General features: G+C 49.1%; 1 protein-coding gene across 2 annotated transcripts in view; it reads right to left on the bottom strand.

The window, feature by feature from the left end:
- Plxna4 (plexin A4) overlaps window positions 1–18,460 on the bottom strand; it is a 433,305-nt gene that overhangs the window by 81,402 nt on the left and 333,443 nt on the right. For both annotated transcript variants that reach the window (XM_047561306.1, XM_047561307.1), the window contains exons 6-9: window positions 10,974–11,097; window positions 10,166–10,319; window positions 8,792–8,891; window positions 6,126–6,240 (exon numbers count right to left, since the gene is read on the bottom strand). In XM_047561306.1, the coding sequence (XP_047417262.1) occupies window positions 6,126–6,240; window positions 8,792–8,891; window positions 10,166–10,319; window positions 10,974–11,097 (493 nt within the window). The remainder of the gene's footprint in view (window positions 1–6,125; window positions 6,241–8,791; window positions 8,892–10,165; window positions 10,320–10,973; window positions 11,098–18,460) is intronic.

The following is an 18,460-nucleotide window of genomic DNA, read 5'->3' as shown; positions in this document are numbered from 1 at the left end:
GATGCCTTTCCATCTACCAGGACCAGAGTGTCAGGGGCTGCTTTATTCAGAGGTTTCATTGCATATTTAAATAATTGAACAAGGACATAAAGAATGCCACCAAGCTGAGAGAGAAAAGGTTGCCTTCAGGGCTTAGGCTGCTGGGGAAGAGGGGCCCTAGGCTGTGGATTTACAGTCCCCAGTGTGTTTACAAGATGAGAGCTCTAATTCTACTGGTTGTTACAGCAAAATTGAGGGAATGCAAAGCTCTAGGGGACAGCAGGACCCCTGGGGCAGCTAAGGAATAAATGATTTGCAGGTCACTTCTCCTCCCCCCACATCACCTTAGCCCCCATCAATTTCAAAGACAAGCCAGCCCTGGCCCTAACCATCCCCCCACCCCAAATTTATACTCACCTTCTCAGACCCAGGGTGCCCAATACAAAAATGTAATGCACCATATATTTTCTTGCTGTTCCCCAAGTTTATAATGCCATTAGCATGATGTATGATGGGCTGGTTTATGGAGAGAGCAAAGAAATAATACAGAAAGGAAATACCCATAACCCAAAGGGGGGAGGGGCAGACGAGATTGATGGAAAGTGCAGTTGTCTGGAGAAGTGGCAACGGGGTAATTGAATACCTGACGTGGGGGGTGGTGCTTGGGTGGAAGTTCTTGAACCGAATTTGACTTTGTTTTCCAAAGGAGGGTGAAGGGCATGGCCAAACAAGTTCTGTTCCCTTGGGTTAGAATATAGGTATGGCCCCCTGCAGAAAGGGAAGCAGAATCCCTGACAAGGTAGATTGGCCCAAGTTCCCTCCAGAGCCCAGTCGGTGGGTAAATGGTCTGTCCATGCCTCGGCGCATCATCACGTTTATTTTCGCACTAGGGGCAGGCAGCATATTTCCATACTAGTTCTGTAGTCCTAGAGTGAACTTGACGCTTAGGATTGCAGAGTTCGGGATTGCAAGACTTCAGTAGTAGGGGATGTTGGGAGAACTTTTCAAGCACAGCTTTCCATATCAGATGGAATTCATTTCTTCCTCTAATCTTACTACTGTTCTCTGGAGTAAGCATGCTGGTTGAAATTCAAGAGGAAAGGTGTTGTTGGGGAACCCCTGTCTGCACCTATACACCTGTGGACCAAATGTACTTGACTCTTCTGGCAAAAGCTATCTATCCAGCCTGGTGCCCAGAGAAAGTAGCTTCATTGGCAGTGTACTTTGCTTTTCAGTGTGGATGAGTAATAGCATCAAAACAGCCCACCAAGGACAAATTCTTCTCAATAGATCTGTTTTTCCATAGAAGTTTGCCTGTGTTATCTAAGAATCACCATCATTATGTGCGTGGGCCAGATGGGGGGGTTCAGGTGGGCCAGTGGAGGAGCCAGGAACTCCAATGCCATGTGGGGACCAGTGGGTCTGCCCATGGTGTCCAGTGAATGGCCATTCTGTGGGGTGGCAAGAAGCCTCAGTGGATTCTGGGAGAACAGGACTGAGCAAGAAGACAATGTCATCCTACTTGGGTTTCAGTTCATCTCTCCTCTCCCTTTTCCATTTGGTGCCCAGGTTCTGGGCAGCTGATCTGAAGTTCAAAGATGGTTATCATAATGCTATCATTTGTTGAAACAAAATCATTCCTTGTAACTGAAATATAGGGACTATATGACATATGTCATTGGGCATTCTATCTCTAATCATTGTATTTAAGCTGGAATCCTTGCTGTTCACACAATAACAACGATCCACCAGTTTTCCAGTCTAGACCAATAACTTTGCCTGAATGTGCTCTTTGTTCAGGAAAAAATAAAAAATAAAAAAGAGGTAATTTAACATCCCTGGTGATAGTCAACAAAGTCAATGTTGAAACTGGAAGATGCACAGATGAAAGCTTTTCTGGGGACACAAGATGCTAAGTAGATGAAAGCCTCCTGGTCAACTCACTCTTGGCTAACAGAAGGACCCCATCTGCAGCCCCCATGAAAGGGTAAAGGGAAATGAGAACCTAGGGACTTCCAGAAGAATCCATTGGGCTTGTAATTCAAAAGACTTGGCCAAGGCAGGGGGATGGCAAGTTTGAGACCAACCTAGACAACTTAGCAAATACTGTCTCAGAATAAAATACAAAGAAAGACTGGGGATGTAGTGGTAGAGCACCCCTGGATTCAAGCAAAAAAAAAAAAAAATCAATTAATCAATCATCCATTGGGGCTGGGTCTTGGTCTGGATGTTCAGAGGAGCTGCTGGCTCGAAGGCTGAGTGAGTAAGTGAGTCATCCTATCAGGCACAACTGGAGCCTGAAGCCTTGACTTGGCACTTGTCCTATAAGAATACTTCTTGGGCATTGATTTTTCTTAGGAGCTTTCCAGCTCGTTTCTACTTACAATTGTAAAAATTTGGAGATCATGTGGACCAATGACTTCATTTCATATACAGATCTTTAGATGTATTTTTAAATGCAGATCTACAGATCCTTTATACCTTGAAACCTAAGTGGCTTGGCACATGCAAAATGCTTAGGGCACTGAAGGGTAAAGAATTACATGAGAGCTGCTATAGTGTGAATCTGGAATGTCCCTTAAAGACCCACGATGTACTTAAAGGCTTGCTTCCCAGCAGGGCACTTTTGGGAGATGGTAGTGGAAACTTTAAGAGGCAATGTAGGGAATTTTAGGTTAGGGGACCTGAGCTTGAAGGAGATTGTGAGATCCCCAGACACCATGAGATGAAGTTTGCTCCACCATGTGTTCCTCGCCATGATGAGCTGCCTCACCATAGGCCCAAAAGGAATGGGTCCATCCGACCATGGACTGAAACTTCCAAAAGGGTGAGCCAAAACAAACCTTTCCTATTTTTAAGTAAATCAATCCCAGGACTTTGCTACAGTAGTAGAAAAGGATTAACACAGTAGCAAAACTTCAGAGTAACATGTGAGTATGTTGTTCCCCTGGAATGGAGAGAGGACACTTGTGTCTGTGGACTTCCACAAAATACTTTTTTTTTTGGTGCTGAGAATTGAACCCATGGGAGTTTTTCCACTGAGCCACATCCCCAGCCCTTTTGAAAATGTTTTATTAGAGACAGGGTCTTGCTGAGTTGCGAAGTGCCTCTCTAAATTGTTGAGACTGGCTTTGAACTCACTATCCTCCTGCCTCAGCCTTCTGAGCTGCTGGGATTACAGGTGTGTGCCACTACACCTGGCCAAAATCACTTTTTGATTGTTTGGTTTTCTTTGTTATCCCTATTCCTGCTTCTATCTCTGCCCACCGCCCCCAAAACAAACAAACAAACAAAAAAAAAACCAAGGAAAATTAAAAAAAATTTTTTTCTTTGCTTCCACTAGCAGCCAGAGACTTCACATTCTGAAGATAATTACATCCTTCCACTGACCCAGAATAGCTAGAGTTAGTCAACAGTTTAGAAATATTTATTTGCTTATTTCATCAGAAAAATAAGCATATAACATCCATATAAGTGGTCAACTCTTGCATCTCTATGTTCATATTTAAAATGGTATTGAACTGGATAGAACACAACCTCCAAACTTGGACCAGAAGTATACCTTTCTCTTCAAATAAGTACACATCCAAGATAAAGAGGAGCCAAAGTTCATTCCATGTGACAGGGTGATAAGGGAGACATGGGTGATCCAAGTTACCCTGGTGCCTCTCCCTACAATGGCCTGTCAGGCTTCCATGATGCAGAAGACTGGAGGATGGAAGTGGGAGGGAAGTCCATCTCCATGTCCCTCTGCTGGCCATATTCCTCTGGGCATTTCCTTTCCTGGGAACCCTGGCATCCCATCCTCCAAGAGCCAGCTTTTGCCAGTGCCAGGTATAGAAGGAGTGCTGTGCCCACCTCAAGTCTTGGTCTCTAAAGGGATGAGTTCCCCATAGGGATTCCTGTATTGTGCTGGGAAGCATGATGGGCTATTGTTTTATTCTCTTCTGGTTCTTTTTTCCTTCTTTCTGAGTAGCAGGTGCAAGTTCTTTGGGGCACAAGGAGCAAATGAGAAAAAAAGAGCAGAAATTGCTAACCACCTTCAGGCAATTCAATGATGAGGGGTTTCTGAAATCCACCCAATCGCTCAATTGTTTTTGTTTTTATTTTAGCCTTGGGTCTCTCCACACATAACACCTCTGCCAAATGCACTAGTCTGGAAAGATGGTGAGAGGGTGGAACTGTTTTGACTCAAGCCCCATGGAGCTATGTGACAATTTCAGATGGAAAGAAGAGGATGTCTCCTAGGGCCCTGTCCCTCGCCTTCTGCTTCTGTCGCCAAGGTAAGAGTCCAGTTGGGCTGATGAGACTGAGAAGTCTTTTACAAGTTTTTCAGGCCAAAGGTGGGCTTTGCTGCTATCTAATTCACGTCTCTCCTCTTACCTTCAGATCCATCCTGTGTTTGTTAAAGAGCAGTAGAGAACACACACACACACAAACACACACAGAGGGAAAACTCCTACTCCTCTTAAAGCCACTTTCTTCCCTTTCCCTGATTGGAATCAGGGGAGCCACCCTTGTTAGACTCCATTGCAGAGGGAGAGGGTCCTGAGTTGATGGCTTCAAGTCAAGCAAAGTCTCTCTTTAGATTTCCAGACTGGTGCATCAGGCAGGGGTTTTATATATGGAGAGACTCAAAGAAAAAAATGAAACAAAAAGCAATGAGTGCAGAGATTTCAAAGGCCTCTCATCATTTAATTGATGGAGGGTCTCAGATTTCTGCTTCTCCTTTCTTGGTTGTTCCCCTCCTTCGCTACTCAGCTGGGATCATTCTGCCCCCTGATGCCCTCACCTCCTTACCCTTACCTCTAAAATGAGTTGCTCTGCCCCTCTCCCAAACCCCGGGGTCCTCCGCTCAGCCATCAGGGCCCAGGGAAAGTGAACTTTGGGCTTAGAATTTCTGATAGCTCTGCACTGTTTATCTCGGTCCCCTGGGACGGACGAAGAGTCACTATGTGTGGGGATGAGCTGTGCATCCATTTTTCCTCTAGGCCTCAGGTACAAGATAGCTTCCCTCCTGCCACTAAGGGTCTGCCAGAAGTTGGGTTCCTAGTGAGGTCCTAGTCTGGGGGAGGGTGAAAGCCATGGTCTGTCCTCTCAATGCCCTTGCCTGTCCGTCAGGCACCCTGTGCTTTCTACAGCAGGGCAGTGCACTGTTCTCACAGCCATGGGGCTTGCTGCCTGGTCGCAGCACCTGTGCAGGTGTGTGAAGGTGCTGGGGACTGCTGGAGGCGGCACGGGCTGAGGGACTCGTGGATGGGACTGGCAGGGAAGCTGTGATGTTCCTGGAGAATCCAGTGGAATCCACTCTCTACATATTTGTATTTAATTATCTATCTCTCAGTCTAAACGGCAGCTCTTTCAAGCACCCACTCTGTTGAGAACAACTGGCCCAGCAACGGAAGTCACGCAAACTGGTAAGAAATACCGTAACGCTGGCATGACAGGCTTTTCTGCTCACCCTCGTGGAGATCTTTGCCTGTGAACTGACATTCTGACAGAGGCCACAGAATGGGCACAAAGTGTGTTTATTCTGTTGATGAAGAACTTTCAAGGAGAAGAAGAATAAGGAGGTGAAGCAAGGATCTCTGCTGGGGATCCCACCTCTGCCTCAGGGAATCTTCCAAGTGGAGCGTCTCTCCAGGAGGCCTGTGGTCTGACTGGAGCAGGACTGTGCCTCTCTCCACGCTCAGCTCAGTCTGGGAAGCACACTTGAGAACCACTGTGCTGCTGTCTACAATCATCCATTCTCACCCCCCTCCTTTCCCTCAGGGTCCTCTTTGTTCTCTGTTCCCTGTGACCATCGTTCTGAAGAATGGGGAGGGGGAGGTGGGGAGGTAGGTGGGGAGGGAGAGAACCCCTACACAGTCCTATTCACAGTCCTTGCAGTTATTTTTAGGAAAACCCCCCATCTCTCTGGAATTGTTCTAGAACTTTCCTGGTATGTGGAGGATCCTCCTGGCTGGAGTGACCTGGGATGCCGGACATCCAGTCCGGGCACAGAGCTAGTCTTGTTCTCTCCTTGTCAGGCAGGACTGGAGAGGAATGGGGAGATGCGGGGGGTTCTCCTTTGAAAGGAAGGCTGGCCTTGTGTACCCCGGGCTCTCAGCAAGCGGCACTCACCCCTCGGGCTGCCAGAAACCTACCTCGGGCAGCTTCACTCGGCCTTCCTGGAAGGAGCAAGTCTTGGGGTCGTGGGTGCAGACGTGCCTGTATTTACACCAGTGGCAGCGGTACGGACTCTCCACGCAGGACAGGCACCTGGCACAGAGGAGAAGAGGCATAAATCACAGAACCTGGGTGTCCCCGAGCCCAGGGTCCAAGTCTCTAAGGTCTGGCAAAGCATTTTAATGATAAGAGAGACCCCCACTCCAATGCTCAGGCAGGGTGCCTCTGACACTGACCCATCCCTTTTCTCCCCAAGGTCTTAAGGAGCTAATAGTGCACCACCTCTTGCTGTTCAGGGAGAGCTGAGAATGGTTCCCCCAAAGCCCAATCAGCTTTCCTCTACCTCAACAAGATGACAGCCTCCTTTGCTGAAGAGAAGAATGAGCAGGTCTGGAGTTGAAGACCTTGTCTAGAGGCCATAAGAGTTGGGGCAGTTTGGGTATGGTGGTGTACACCTGTAATAACAGTTACTTTGGGAGGCTGAGACAGGAGGATCACAAGTTCGAGGCCAGTCTGGAAAACTTAGCAGGACTGTCTCAAAATTAAAAATAAAAAGAGTTGAGGATGAAGCTTAGTGGTAAAGCACCACTGAGTTCAATCCCTAGTACTGGGGGAAAAAAAGAGTTGGAGAAAACCCACACTAGGTTTAATTCAAAGTGATCCTGGGTCTCAGCTGTCAAGGCTCCGCATGGAGCCCACTGCAGGCAGAAGCTACCAGGCAGCTCTCATAGTACATGGACTCCTCCATGGTTGTCAACCCCACTTCCATTCCAGGAAACAAAGGTCACCTTGTAAGAGCTCCTCATTACTTAAAAACTCAACAACCCTGTTGTCAAAAACTCAGATGCCTTGCTACAGGCTGAGCCCTTGCCACAGGATACGCCGTGGCCCGCAGGGGTTTGGTGCTGAGGCCCTGAGGAGACCCTGTACTTCCCACGTGCTGTTCTGCCGTCTGGAGGACCTCTCTCTTTCCCTCCACTCAGTCACTCCTTGACCAGGGAGTTGCCCGCTCTGGGCCTCCTCCCAGGAACCCCCATGCTGACGTTGCTGGGGTAGTCCTGGCCTTCTGGTATTAGGTTTCACAGTCTCACTCTTCCACGAGTCCCCTAGGCCACAAATCCTGCAGGGCTGGGGTGAGTCACTAAGGTTCTTTAATTTCTGACTCCTCTGCAGCAAACGGGTTATAATCGCATGGCACATAGTAATACATAGAATCATTTTATGGGCAGAATGGAAACTGCATACCTGATTTCATCCACCTCTGCTACTTTACTAGGGGGTAAGAGTGGAAGGAGGGATGAGGTTACTGGAGGTGAAGCCATGGACAGCTCCATGGCAAATTCCAGAAGAGAATCCCGGTGTTGTAGCAACTCGTTTTGGCTGGGAAGGCTGGATGGTTCCTTCCTTAGGGCCCCAAATAGAGCTAAGCTTGGGACCCATCTGCCCCAATCAGATTGACACACTCTAAAATTCTACCAGCCTAGAGTCTAGAAATGTCATTATTCATGTCACCTACCTATCCTGCACAGAGGGGAACACACATCAGCATGCTGAAGTGAGCTGGGCTTTTGGAGGTCAGGCCTGTGGTGCTCAAACCATGGGGATTCCACGGAACCCCTTTGGAGAATGTATGAAGAGTTGTGTGCGACTCCTAGAGAGGGGGATTCCAGCCCCCTCAATCCTCCACCCAGTAGCTCCTACTTCCTTCTGTTTCCTATTTTGGGCTTGCACATCTACTTTCAGTTGAAAAGTTTCTATGATAAAAAGTAAAAAAGGTTTGCACATCTACAAATTGGCCCAATCCCATTATTTTTATGGAGGGAATAATAATATAATAGTAGCAAAAATGTGGGCAGTGACTAGCCAACAAGCAGGCAGGTTCTAAGTGCTGCCCTGTTCGGGCCCTCTTACTCCTCACAGCCATCCTTCGGGAAAAGCAGGGCTGCTATGCAGGGTGGTGACAAGCATGGTGTCCCAGCCAGTGCCTGCTACGAGGGGGTAGTGCTCCTGAATTGTCAGCTGCTAAATATTCGAGTGCCAGCCTTGGGAGAGGTGCTCCTAGTCCCCTGTTTAGAGAGGAACTGGGGCACAGAATGGCTAAGGTTCCCAGCTAGTCTGACTCTGGAGCCTCAGCCCTTGCCCTCCATGACTGATGTCGGGAGATGGGTGTTACTGTCAAACAAAGCTAGCACCAGAACCAGGCTTCCTGCCTCTCAGGCCAGGGTCTGTTGAGTCTGCAACTTTCTGCCCTGCTCTGGTCCCAACCCAGGTCTGCAGGAAGCTGAGCAATAGGTGAGTGACTAGACCACCTGTCTGCCCCAGGACACACGGGGGACATCTCTCCGTCCTCCAACTCCTCTTCTGAGCATGGGCTAGCTTCTCTGTTCCTCTGGTAAGATGAAAAACCCCCAAAAGATGTGGGAATGGAATTGGGTTAAAAGGATTTATGCCAGAGAAGTTGCCTGGGGAGAGATTTGGAGAGCCTGCCCCTCAGGTTCTCACTCTAGGCTCTTCTGGTGTCTGTCAATCCTGTGAGTGATGGAGGGGAGCTTTGGCAAGTCCTTGGAACACTGCTGGGGTCTTCTGTCTCTGCGTGAACCTTGACCCCAGGAACAAGTTGCTGAGCGAGTCTGGGAGCACTTACGAATTGTGGACGCTGCAGTTGTAGAAGACAAAGCTGGTGCTGGCGAAGGTCATGCCTGTCTCCTTCGACTTGAGTTGAAGCTGTACAACATGGTGGTCTCCTACAAAACAGAGCCAGTCATGAGGTCAGGGGGAAGGCCCAGGCCCAAGCTGGAATCCCACTTGTAGTAAAGTACAGGGGCAGGGGAAGGAGATCCTGCTCCTCGAGGGAGCTGTCAACTCTCATGGGTCTCTGATTCAGCAAGGCCATCCCCAAACAACCCCCCAAAACAGCTCAGAGAGCCATGCTAGTCTCTACTCCCTTTTGCACAGTATTGCTTACTTCCCCGAACTGTTCATCTCCTGCATGTGAATGTGGCGCATGCATACACACACTGGCAGGTGTTCAAATATGCATTCACATGCATATTGTCCTTGCTAGCCTCACAGAATTGCAAACACACACTCTGATGAGCATTGAGGGAGGAAAAACCTGGAGACCATTAAGAATGCTGCCACCAACTGCACACATGGTTCTGCGTGTATGTGTAAGTGTGTGCACACAAGAGCTCATTCCCCATCTCGGTAAAGAGAGACCTGTTCTGATGCCCCCTCCCTCCTCTGGGGGACTCAGGGCTCCGTAGGGTGGGAGCCATGGGGATCCTCAGCTGGTTCCAAGGAGGGGCTGGAGCCTATATATAATTCACAGTCCTGACCCCAGGCCTCCACTTCCAGCCTTGTTCTCTGCCTTCCCAGAGAGCCTCATTAATCAATCAGCTCCAAATAAATGTGACAAGCCCAAATGGGAGGGACAACACAGAATCAATTTGCCCAGGCCAGCCTGTCCCTTGCCAGTGTTGAGCTCCTGTCCACTCCCATTCTTCCCAGTGCAGCTGGCCACAGACAATAGGCAGCTGTGGGGAGGCAGGGTAGGGAGAGGGTGGGGGAGACAGTGGTTCAGGGTCAGAGTCCCAGGTGTGTGAGCAGGGGACACAGATCCAGATGACCGCTGCCCACCCATTCCAGGTCCTGACCAGCTTCCCTCTTCTGCTGTGCCTTCAGGTCAACCAGAGTGGGCTGAGCTTGGGGATGCTCTGCAGCTGGCCTGGCCTGGCTTCCACCCACCCTCTCTGCAGCTGCTCCTCACCTAAGATGAGGCAGACTCTTGGATACCAACCTGGGGCTGAGATACAAGGCCTATAGCAGCCAATTCCAAGGGTGAAGGAGGGAAATTTCATGCCCTTTACTTATAACATACTCAACAACCCACTTCCTCTGGCCCACCCCTGCCTGTAGGCTCCCTCAACACCCCCACATCTGTTGTGACTTCTCCCATCCAGGCAGGAGGAAGAAGAACCTGCCTCTTCTTCCAGTTTTACCTCCTGGGGCTGCTCACCGTTCTCTGTGATGATCCGGGGCACCTCCTTGGCTGCAGGGGAATAGCACTGGATCTGATTGCCTACCACCAGCCCATCCATCTCTGACAGGTCCTCAAAGGTGCAGTTGACGCCAGCTGACAGCTCCGGGACATTGTATGTCTCCAGGACCAGCTGTGAACAGCCGGGAAAGGGGAGAGAGAGGAGGAGGGGGAGATGGGAAAGGAAGAGTATGGAATAAAGAAAGAGCGGGAGCAAGAAAAAGAGATAGACAAAGGAGAGGCCATATTGACATGGAAGTGGAGAGATCCAGTTTGTTATAAGAGGGGGAGGTAGGTGGCAGAATGACAAGAGACAGAGACGGAAGAAACCTCATCAGAATCCAAGTGGATTTGGCCCTAGGAAAGGGGAATGTTGAGGGATTTATGTGATCAGAATGCTTCTCTTCCATTATTTCCAGTTTTGGGAAAATGATAGCACCAATCACCAAAGGCCCAACGTTGGGACCTGGAAGCCATTGTGCCCTTCTCACACACATGGTTCCCCTTTTATCAATGAAGATTCGTTCCCAATACCCTCAGCCACTTCTTTTGGTCAGTTCTGGTATGATCATTTTCCTTGTCTTTCTACTCATTATTAGTAGAGCCTCTTCCCCAGTCCTCTTGTTCATGTCCCCTTCTTGGGTCTTTAATGAACCCTTAATGTCTCCTACCCTGATCTAAGTTGCTCTTGCTGGCTGGACCTGACCCAGCTCTCCTGAAGGGCCCTGGGCTCAGGTGCTCTTTGGAGGGCAGAGTTCTTCCCCAGACGCCAACCCCATGACCTTACCAGCACATTGTACTGAGAGACGGAGATGTTGTTGGGATGAACTGTCAGTCGGACACACTGCTTCATCTCTGAGGCAAACCTGCGGGGCTCCCTGGACCGCTCACACCGCTCCTTCCGGGTGCACCTGGAAAGAACATACTAATGGAGTACTCAGGAGATGACCGCTGGGTCCAGGGGTCAAGTCTTTTCAGCAGTTCTCAGGACCTGTCCAAATTCGATGTGCCCAGAAGAGACTGTTTTGTTTCCTTTCTCAAGCCTGGTTCTCCTCCATCATGCCCAAATTTGGGGAAGATGGTCACTCCTATCACTACTCATGTCTACTGTATCTCCCTACCTCCTCTTTTGGCCAAAGAAAGATGAAAGCTGTCAGGAGCTTTTACAGGACAGAATGGAGGTCTGGGCCAGGTGTTTACTAAGAAACAGAGTAGCCAAGGATTGGGAGTGCACACAGGGAAGGGGCATGGGCAGGGAGCATCAGTCTCAAGAGCAGACAGGTGTGAGGTAGGGCAAGGAGATGAGGCAAGGGAAGCACATGGATACCCTGAGTGGCTCTTGGGGTAACTCTCAGGCCCTGAAGAAAACCTGTCCTCCCAGCCATGAGGAAGGAAAACACCTTCGGCCTATGGTGAAGAGTCTGAGAGGAGAAACACCAACACAGGGGAAGCCATTGATGGACTAAAGCTGTCCTCTAAGGATGAAGAGGAAAGGAGACACAGGGACACAAGGAGGACCTTAGGGCAAGTTGGATATGTAATGAAAGGTGGAAAGAATCCTGAATGATGCGGTCATGGCTCTGAGTTATTGAGTGCTTACTAGGCACCATGATGAGTTTACATTGTATGCCATTTAAGTCTGTGACAAGGTCATGACAGACCCACCTTAGAGGTCAGGAAACTGCAACAGAGGGTAGTAAGTAATTTGCCCAGGTGGCCAGCTAGGCAGATGAACTCTGAACTTCTGTTCCTTATCCCTGTGCTCCAGCTTCTGGAAGCTTCTCAACTGAGAAGTGAGAGATGATACCCCTACTGCAGACTACACCTATGTTCCTTGCCATCCTGATACCCCTATCATGTCCTTAGGGCACTTTAAACATTTCTCCTCCATCTTTCTCTCTAGGTTAATGGCTATTTCTGCCTCCTCCTGCAAAGCACTCTGAATATCACTGCAACTTGTTGGACAAAGCTGAATTCTCCAGTAGGCTTCTGAGCATCCCCAATCCAGGAGGAAAAGGTCAGATGTGACTGGTCACCCCCGTGGCACTCCCTGGCTGCTCTAACAGACTGAGAGCAACAAGCTTGTCTGCCTCAAAGTCTTGGAAGTTAATTTGCCAGGCCAACTCTTTTGTGAGGACTCCATTACCTTCAGCCATTAAGCTAATGTTATGGACTTTTCCAGAGTGTCTGCACTGACATCGCTATTAATAGTGTTATTACTCCCATTAAGAACAGATCCAGAGAACTGGTACAGGCTTAAATTATTCACTGACTCCCCAACTTGGAAGTTCCTATTTCCAAGAGCAATCAGTAGGTCTGAAAAATGCCTTTGATTAAATTATGGAGAAGAAAAAATGGAACTGCTTCCTGGCCAAACATCACCTGGAGTTGCCAAATAAAGATTCAGATAGAGAAAGAGAAGACTCCATCTTTCTTCCAGGGTCGGGGGTGCAAAGGTGTCTGGTGCGGGGATCTTAGGAGAAGTTTGACTGGCATTGTTTGCTGCTTGTAAAGTTCTAGGGGCTACATTCTGTCTCTGCTCCTGAGTCTCCACCCCACTACTCATGACCTCTCCCCAAATATAGGGAAGCCATATGTAGTTTATAGTTTTAAAATCCCAACTAACTGTAATCTTGGCAGATTGCTTAACCTCTTGGTGCCTGTCTTCTCATCTATAAAACAGGGACAAAATAGTACCTAATAGGATTTTTATAAGGATAAAATGAGATGATGTGAGCAAAGCATTTAGAACAGGGCAGAGTTCAAAGTGAGTCCTCAGTGAATGTTCAAGATTATATATTATCGCATCTCTTCTCTGCCTTCCGCGTTCCAACCCCCCAAACTGTAGCGGCTACAGAAGCACTGATCTTGCAGACTGGTCCTGGGGTGAATCAGAGAGAGAAGAAAGGCAAGGCTGAGGGTCTTCCTCACAATGAGGGAGGAGAGCATCCCAGAGGCCAGCAGGGAGATGTAAGGGAAAGATTGTATGGATCGTAGCTTTGTTTTCTTAATAGCTGTCAAAGTGTATTGAGAACTCGGCTATCTTAGTGGAAAGTCAAGTTTAAGGTCAGAGACAGGGATGTTTTGACATTTCTAGTATCCTTCAGGACCCAGGAGGGTGGACGCTGCAATGTCCAAAAGCACAGACAATTGACCTTAACTGTGATAGGATAATGGAGGGGAAGAACGCATTCCTTCTGATGCCTTAAGGGGTCTGTCAAGGTAATGGCCTTTTGCTTTTTCTAGAACTGTGATTTCCCATTAGCTCAGGCCAGAGCTGGAAAACAGGCAAAGGGTTAATTCATGACCCCAGGAGGGGCTCTGAGATGCTTCCTTCCGAGGGGCTCCAGGAACTTCTGAACGCATGTCCCTCAACTCCACTGTAGGGGCACCCTTGAGGTGAAGGAAGATCTTGCTTTACCCATTTCCCAGGTAGGAGCACACAGAGACCAAGAAAATACACACTACATGACTTCGAGTTTTCAGACATTGGTCTCTGCCACCATCATTGTCAACCCTGCCCCAAATACAGACCTGCAGGGGAAGGGGGCCCCTCAGAGACACACCAGGCCCCAGAGTTGGAGTTCTTCCTTGCTGAATTCTTTCTTCCCTTTCTTATTCCACTTAGTCTGCACTGCGGCCCCTGCAGCCCCAGTTCAGAGGTACTAACAGCCCTTGAGGAGAAAGGCCCTGGGCCCCTGGAAGGGGTTATTATTCAAGTCAGTGGTTCCAATGAGATTATCCTCTCTAATGAAGCAGCTACCTCCGCCCTCCCCTAAGCCTGAACTTTCACTGCTGGAGAATTCCCAGCCAAGTGGAAAATTAGAAGGGAGAGGAATGGAGAAAGGAAGAGGGTGAGGGAGAGGGAGAGAGGGGGTGATTAGGTTCAGTAGAAATTAATTCCTAAATACAGAGATAGAAATACTAACTCCCAGTGCTGCTGGCCAGGCAAACCAATTTCAACATGGAAATGGGGTCTGTGAGGCCAGCCTGGGTGGGACTGCATGCTGGGAGGTCATCACTGAAGCATCTCCCTGGGCCCACCAGCATGGACCTACTGGACTTGGATTTCAGGGCTTGCTCCTTCTCCACAGATGATCCCCAATCCCCAGTGCTTTACACGGGCCATGGGCTGAGCTTCAGGTGTACCAGTTGGAGAATCTGTGCTTAGAACTTAAGGAGACAGAAAAAGAAAGGGGATGAGGGGAGGGGACCTTCCCAAATGGACATGATGGACAGGTTAAGAGGGTTTAGAATGCCTGCTCAGCCAGATCATGGGAGGCTCTTGGGTCACTGGCATCTCATCTGGAGACTCTGGAAAGGGAAGAGACTGTGTTTCCTAAATGTTGTCCTTGTCCTCTTCAGGAACACCCACAGAGATGGGTAGATGCATCTGTGGCTTGCAGGAAGGTGGACTAGATAGTACAGGAACCCTCCAAGGCAGATGGGTGTGTGAGAGGTTCCTTTTATGAAGGATGTGAACCAGATGAGTCCTTTCAAAGTCAGAATCCTAGAATGCAGTGACTGACATCAGGATCTCAAGGAAGTCTGAGTTGTTGCCTTGTTCTACTAAATACTGAGGATAAACCCTAATACCGGAAGGCTGCGCCGATGCTCTAATTTCCCTTCTACCACTGGCTGCTGGTGACTGAACCCACCACCCCTTTGCCATTGCTATAGATCCACTCTTAGCCTGAGCCACAACTGCCATTGGATTCATCCAGGCCTCTTGCATGAGGAGGGCCCAGGACTAAACAGGATCCAGAAGCTTCAGGGGCTAAGTGGAGGCCCAAGCTCCATTCTGGGCTTATGTAGCAACCAAGTGGTTCTGTCCCACCTCTGACAGCTCCAATGGTGGACTGGCTGCCCATGCTCTTCCCTGGGGTCCAGGGTGGATTCTTGCTTTGGCTTCCTCGGTCACAATTCTAATGAATGACCCATTAATACAAACTTTAGGTACTACATAAAAGAGGCCCAGAGAGGTTCCTTTTTTTCTAAGAAGTCCAATTATATTGAGTAGTTGCTCAAAAAGAAGGTGAATGGGGTCATTTCTCTCTTCTCTGGTCAGTAGGGAGCACAGTGTGGACAATTTATTTCTAGTATGGTGCAGGGAAGGCTATGATGAAAGAGGTGGGGAGTGGGGCCTGCCAGAGAGTGTGGGGGAGGGGAGGAAAAGGAGGCAAAGAGAAGGAGGAGAAAGCAAGGGTGTGTCTTTGCTAATCCATTCTTTGTCTAATCCACTCAGTAAGGTGGATGTGCCTATTACTTGAGACACTTTCTAACAATCACTCTGATTCTGATCTGCTTTGCCTGCACTTTATCCAACGTCTGGTGTTTTTGTGTCCACTGAGGTCACTGGGTCCAGTAGGTTTGGCGTAGGGAAGCACTTTTTGCTGTGCAAACTGGGCTGCTCCACCCTGTGTGGCCCAGCGTAGGATGCTGGTGTGTGGGGTGTGTCTGTGTTTCTCAACTGAAGGCTTAGAGGTGGCCCTGCTCTGCAGGATGTCCATGGGGAGTCAAGGCTAGACATGGGGGCCACTAAGAGTGCAAGTGGACCATGGGACTATTCCAATTCATATGAGAAGATGGCACTTTTGATTTACCATCTTTTAGTATCTTCTGGATCAGAGGCTGACAACTTTTGGCATAAAGTTAGGAAAGATCACTGTTAAGGTTTAGATATGAGATGTCCCTCAAAAGCTCATGTGTGAGACAATGCAATAAAGCTTAGAGGTGAAATGATTGGGTTATGAGAGCCTTATCCTAATCAGTGCATTAATCCTCTGATAGGGATTAACTGGGTGGTAACTATAGCCAGGTAGGTCTCTGGGGTCTTGCCTATGGAGTTTATATTTTTTCCATGTTGAGGAGAGCTCTCTGCTTCTTGCTTCCATGTCCTGAGCTGCTTTCCTCTGCAACACACTTCTGCCACCATGTTCTGTCGCATTATAGATCCAAAGCAATGCAGTCAGCCATCTATGGACTGAGACCTCTGAAACCGTGAGCCCCAAACAAACATTTCCTCCTCTATGTTGTTCTTGTTAGGTCTTTTGGCCATAGCAGCTACAATGACCATGGTGTAGACTGTAAAGAGTAGGCTATGGCAAAGCAACATTAACCGTTCCTCATGACTGCATAGGTCTGGTGCCACTAGCCCTAGGAGTGACCATTGACTTAGTGGATCAGCATGAAGTAGCCTTTGAATACAGATTAAGAAAATGAAAACTAAAACAGGACTATGGCATGTGCTAAGCAGAAGCAAGGAAAGACTTGCATTTTAGAATCAGCTTGGTTTCCTTAAGAGGATGGCCAGCAGTGACTTGTGGGATAAACCACTGGCTTTGCACTTTCCCAGGTGGCTGGTGGGGGCAGTCTGCCTGATTGGCACAATTGGTTGAAACTGCCCAATGGGAGAAAGGCTTTCTGAGAGTGAATGGTCCCAGTCATCCAGCTACCCTGCTGCAGTCCTGGGGAGGAAAGGAGAGGAAGGACCATGAAGGAGGACCTAAGGTCCAAACTGCAGTCTGTACTGACATGGTTGTGACCCCTGCTTCAGGCAGGAGTGCCTGCTGCATTCTGGGGAGGCAGGGGCTTCCTGCATCTCTGTCCCTTAGTAAGAGGCATGACTGTGAGATGGCTCTTTTCATCTCTGTTCAGAGCTAAGGAAGCTGAATCCAGGCTGTGTCTGTCCACAGACAGGTGCTGAGGCTTAACCCCTTCCTGGCAGAGACTGTATAAAGAACAGCAGTGAGTCCTGGAAAGGAGCTGGTGCTGACCCACCCAAGGGAGGGCATTCCTGCAACAGAAGAGATCTGGAAGGAGGTGGGTCCTCAGGGGCAGAGAGGCTTCATAAGAGCTAACCTTATCTTCCTGTCAAACCTCGGGTTACTGGAGCCTCCCTGGAGTGACGCTGATGACTCTCCTAAGAAAGGTACCGTCTGGCCAATCGATGCAGCCGGTCTGCCGGGCGGGCTGGATCCGGTGACCTGTGCAGACTGAGATAGACTTCTTTGCCTGGGCATGGAGCCAAGGGTAAGACTGGGAGGGGACTGTGGACCTGCCAGGCCTGGTCACTGGAGGGTATGTCCCAGGTTCAGCGCAGGAGACAGCTATGATGGGGTGAAGGCAGACCCAGCTGTGGGTTTTCTTTTACCCTCACCCAAGTCTAAACAGGTTGGCTCAGACCCGGGGGAGTACCCTGGGAACAGAGGCTCAAGTCTCAGCAGATGAATACCTAGCTTTGTTGAGCTGCCACTGCTATTAGAAAGGGCAGGCCTGTAGGCTGGGGTCAGGGACCACAGAAGGGGGCAGCAAGGGTGACCCTCCTCACCACCAGGCTTGCAGGTAAGAGCTTTGCAATAATTGAGAAGGAATAACAGGAGGGAGGATTTAAATTACAGGAACATTTCTTAAACATGTTCAGTCTGCAACCCTCCCATGACCTCTCCAGTACAAAAGCCCATTCATCCACCTGGGCCACCTGTTCCCAGAGGCCTCGCCCTCAAGCTGCTTGTTGTTCGTGGTTTTCTTTCCCCCTGTCTCCTTTCTCTTTCTTTCTCTCCAGCATTCTCCCCCTCATCCTCTCTTGCTCTGTCTCTGTCTCTTACAGGCGCACACACACACACACACACACACACACACACACACACATACACGCACACACCCCTTCTGTTGTCCTGTTCTTCCCACCATGCTACCACCTCCTTACTCCCCATGACCATAGGGAAACTTGGCAAAAGCCACTAAGGAAATGGATTACCTTGACACCTCAAAGAACCTGTGCATCTGTTCTCTGTCCTAGTCTTCTTGAAGGTCAGATTTGCTGGGGGCACTCAGCAAGAGACAGGGTCACCTAGCACAGGGTTTTCCCATGATGGAAGCTTAATAAATATGATGTTTCTAGTACAGAATGCAGCCCCCTCCCTGTGACTGCATCAAAGGCCTGGTTCCCAAGAAGCATTAGGGCACAGGTGAGCTAAGGTACACCTTTGTATCCCTGAGCTTGGTACAGTGTCTGGCATGGAGGGAGCAGCAGTGTGCCCCAGAGTGTGTGTGGACACAGAACTCCAGGGAGCAAAGAAACCTGCCACACTGTTCCCCTTCTGGTACACAGGGCACCTTGTGTAGGGGATCCTGCTGTCCCCAGCCTTCTTCTCGTGCTGGTCTACTTCCTCATCTCTCCCAGACAGGCACATCCAGGCTGTTGTGCCCACAAAAAACGGAGAGCAGAGAAGACCAGGAGAAGTGATATCTGGGGAGTAGGAGAGAACTTTC

Source organism: Sciurus carolinensis, chromosome 8 (assembly GCF_902686445.1).
Source record: "Sciurus carolinensis chromosome 8, mSciCar1.2, whole genome shotgun sequence".
NCBI lineage: Eukaryota > Metazoa > Chordata > Mammalia > Rodentia > Sciuridae > Sciurus > Sciurus carolinensis.
The sequence above is the reverse complement of the archived record's forward strand: the minus strand, read 5'-3'. Positions and strand labels throughout refer to the sequence as shown.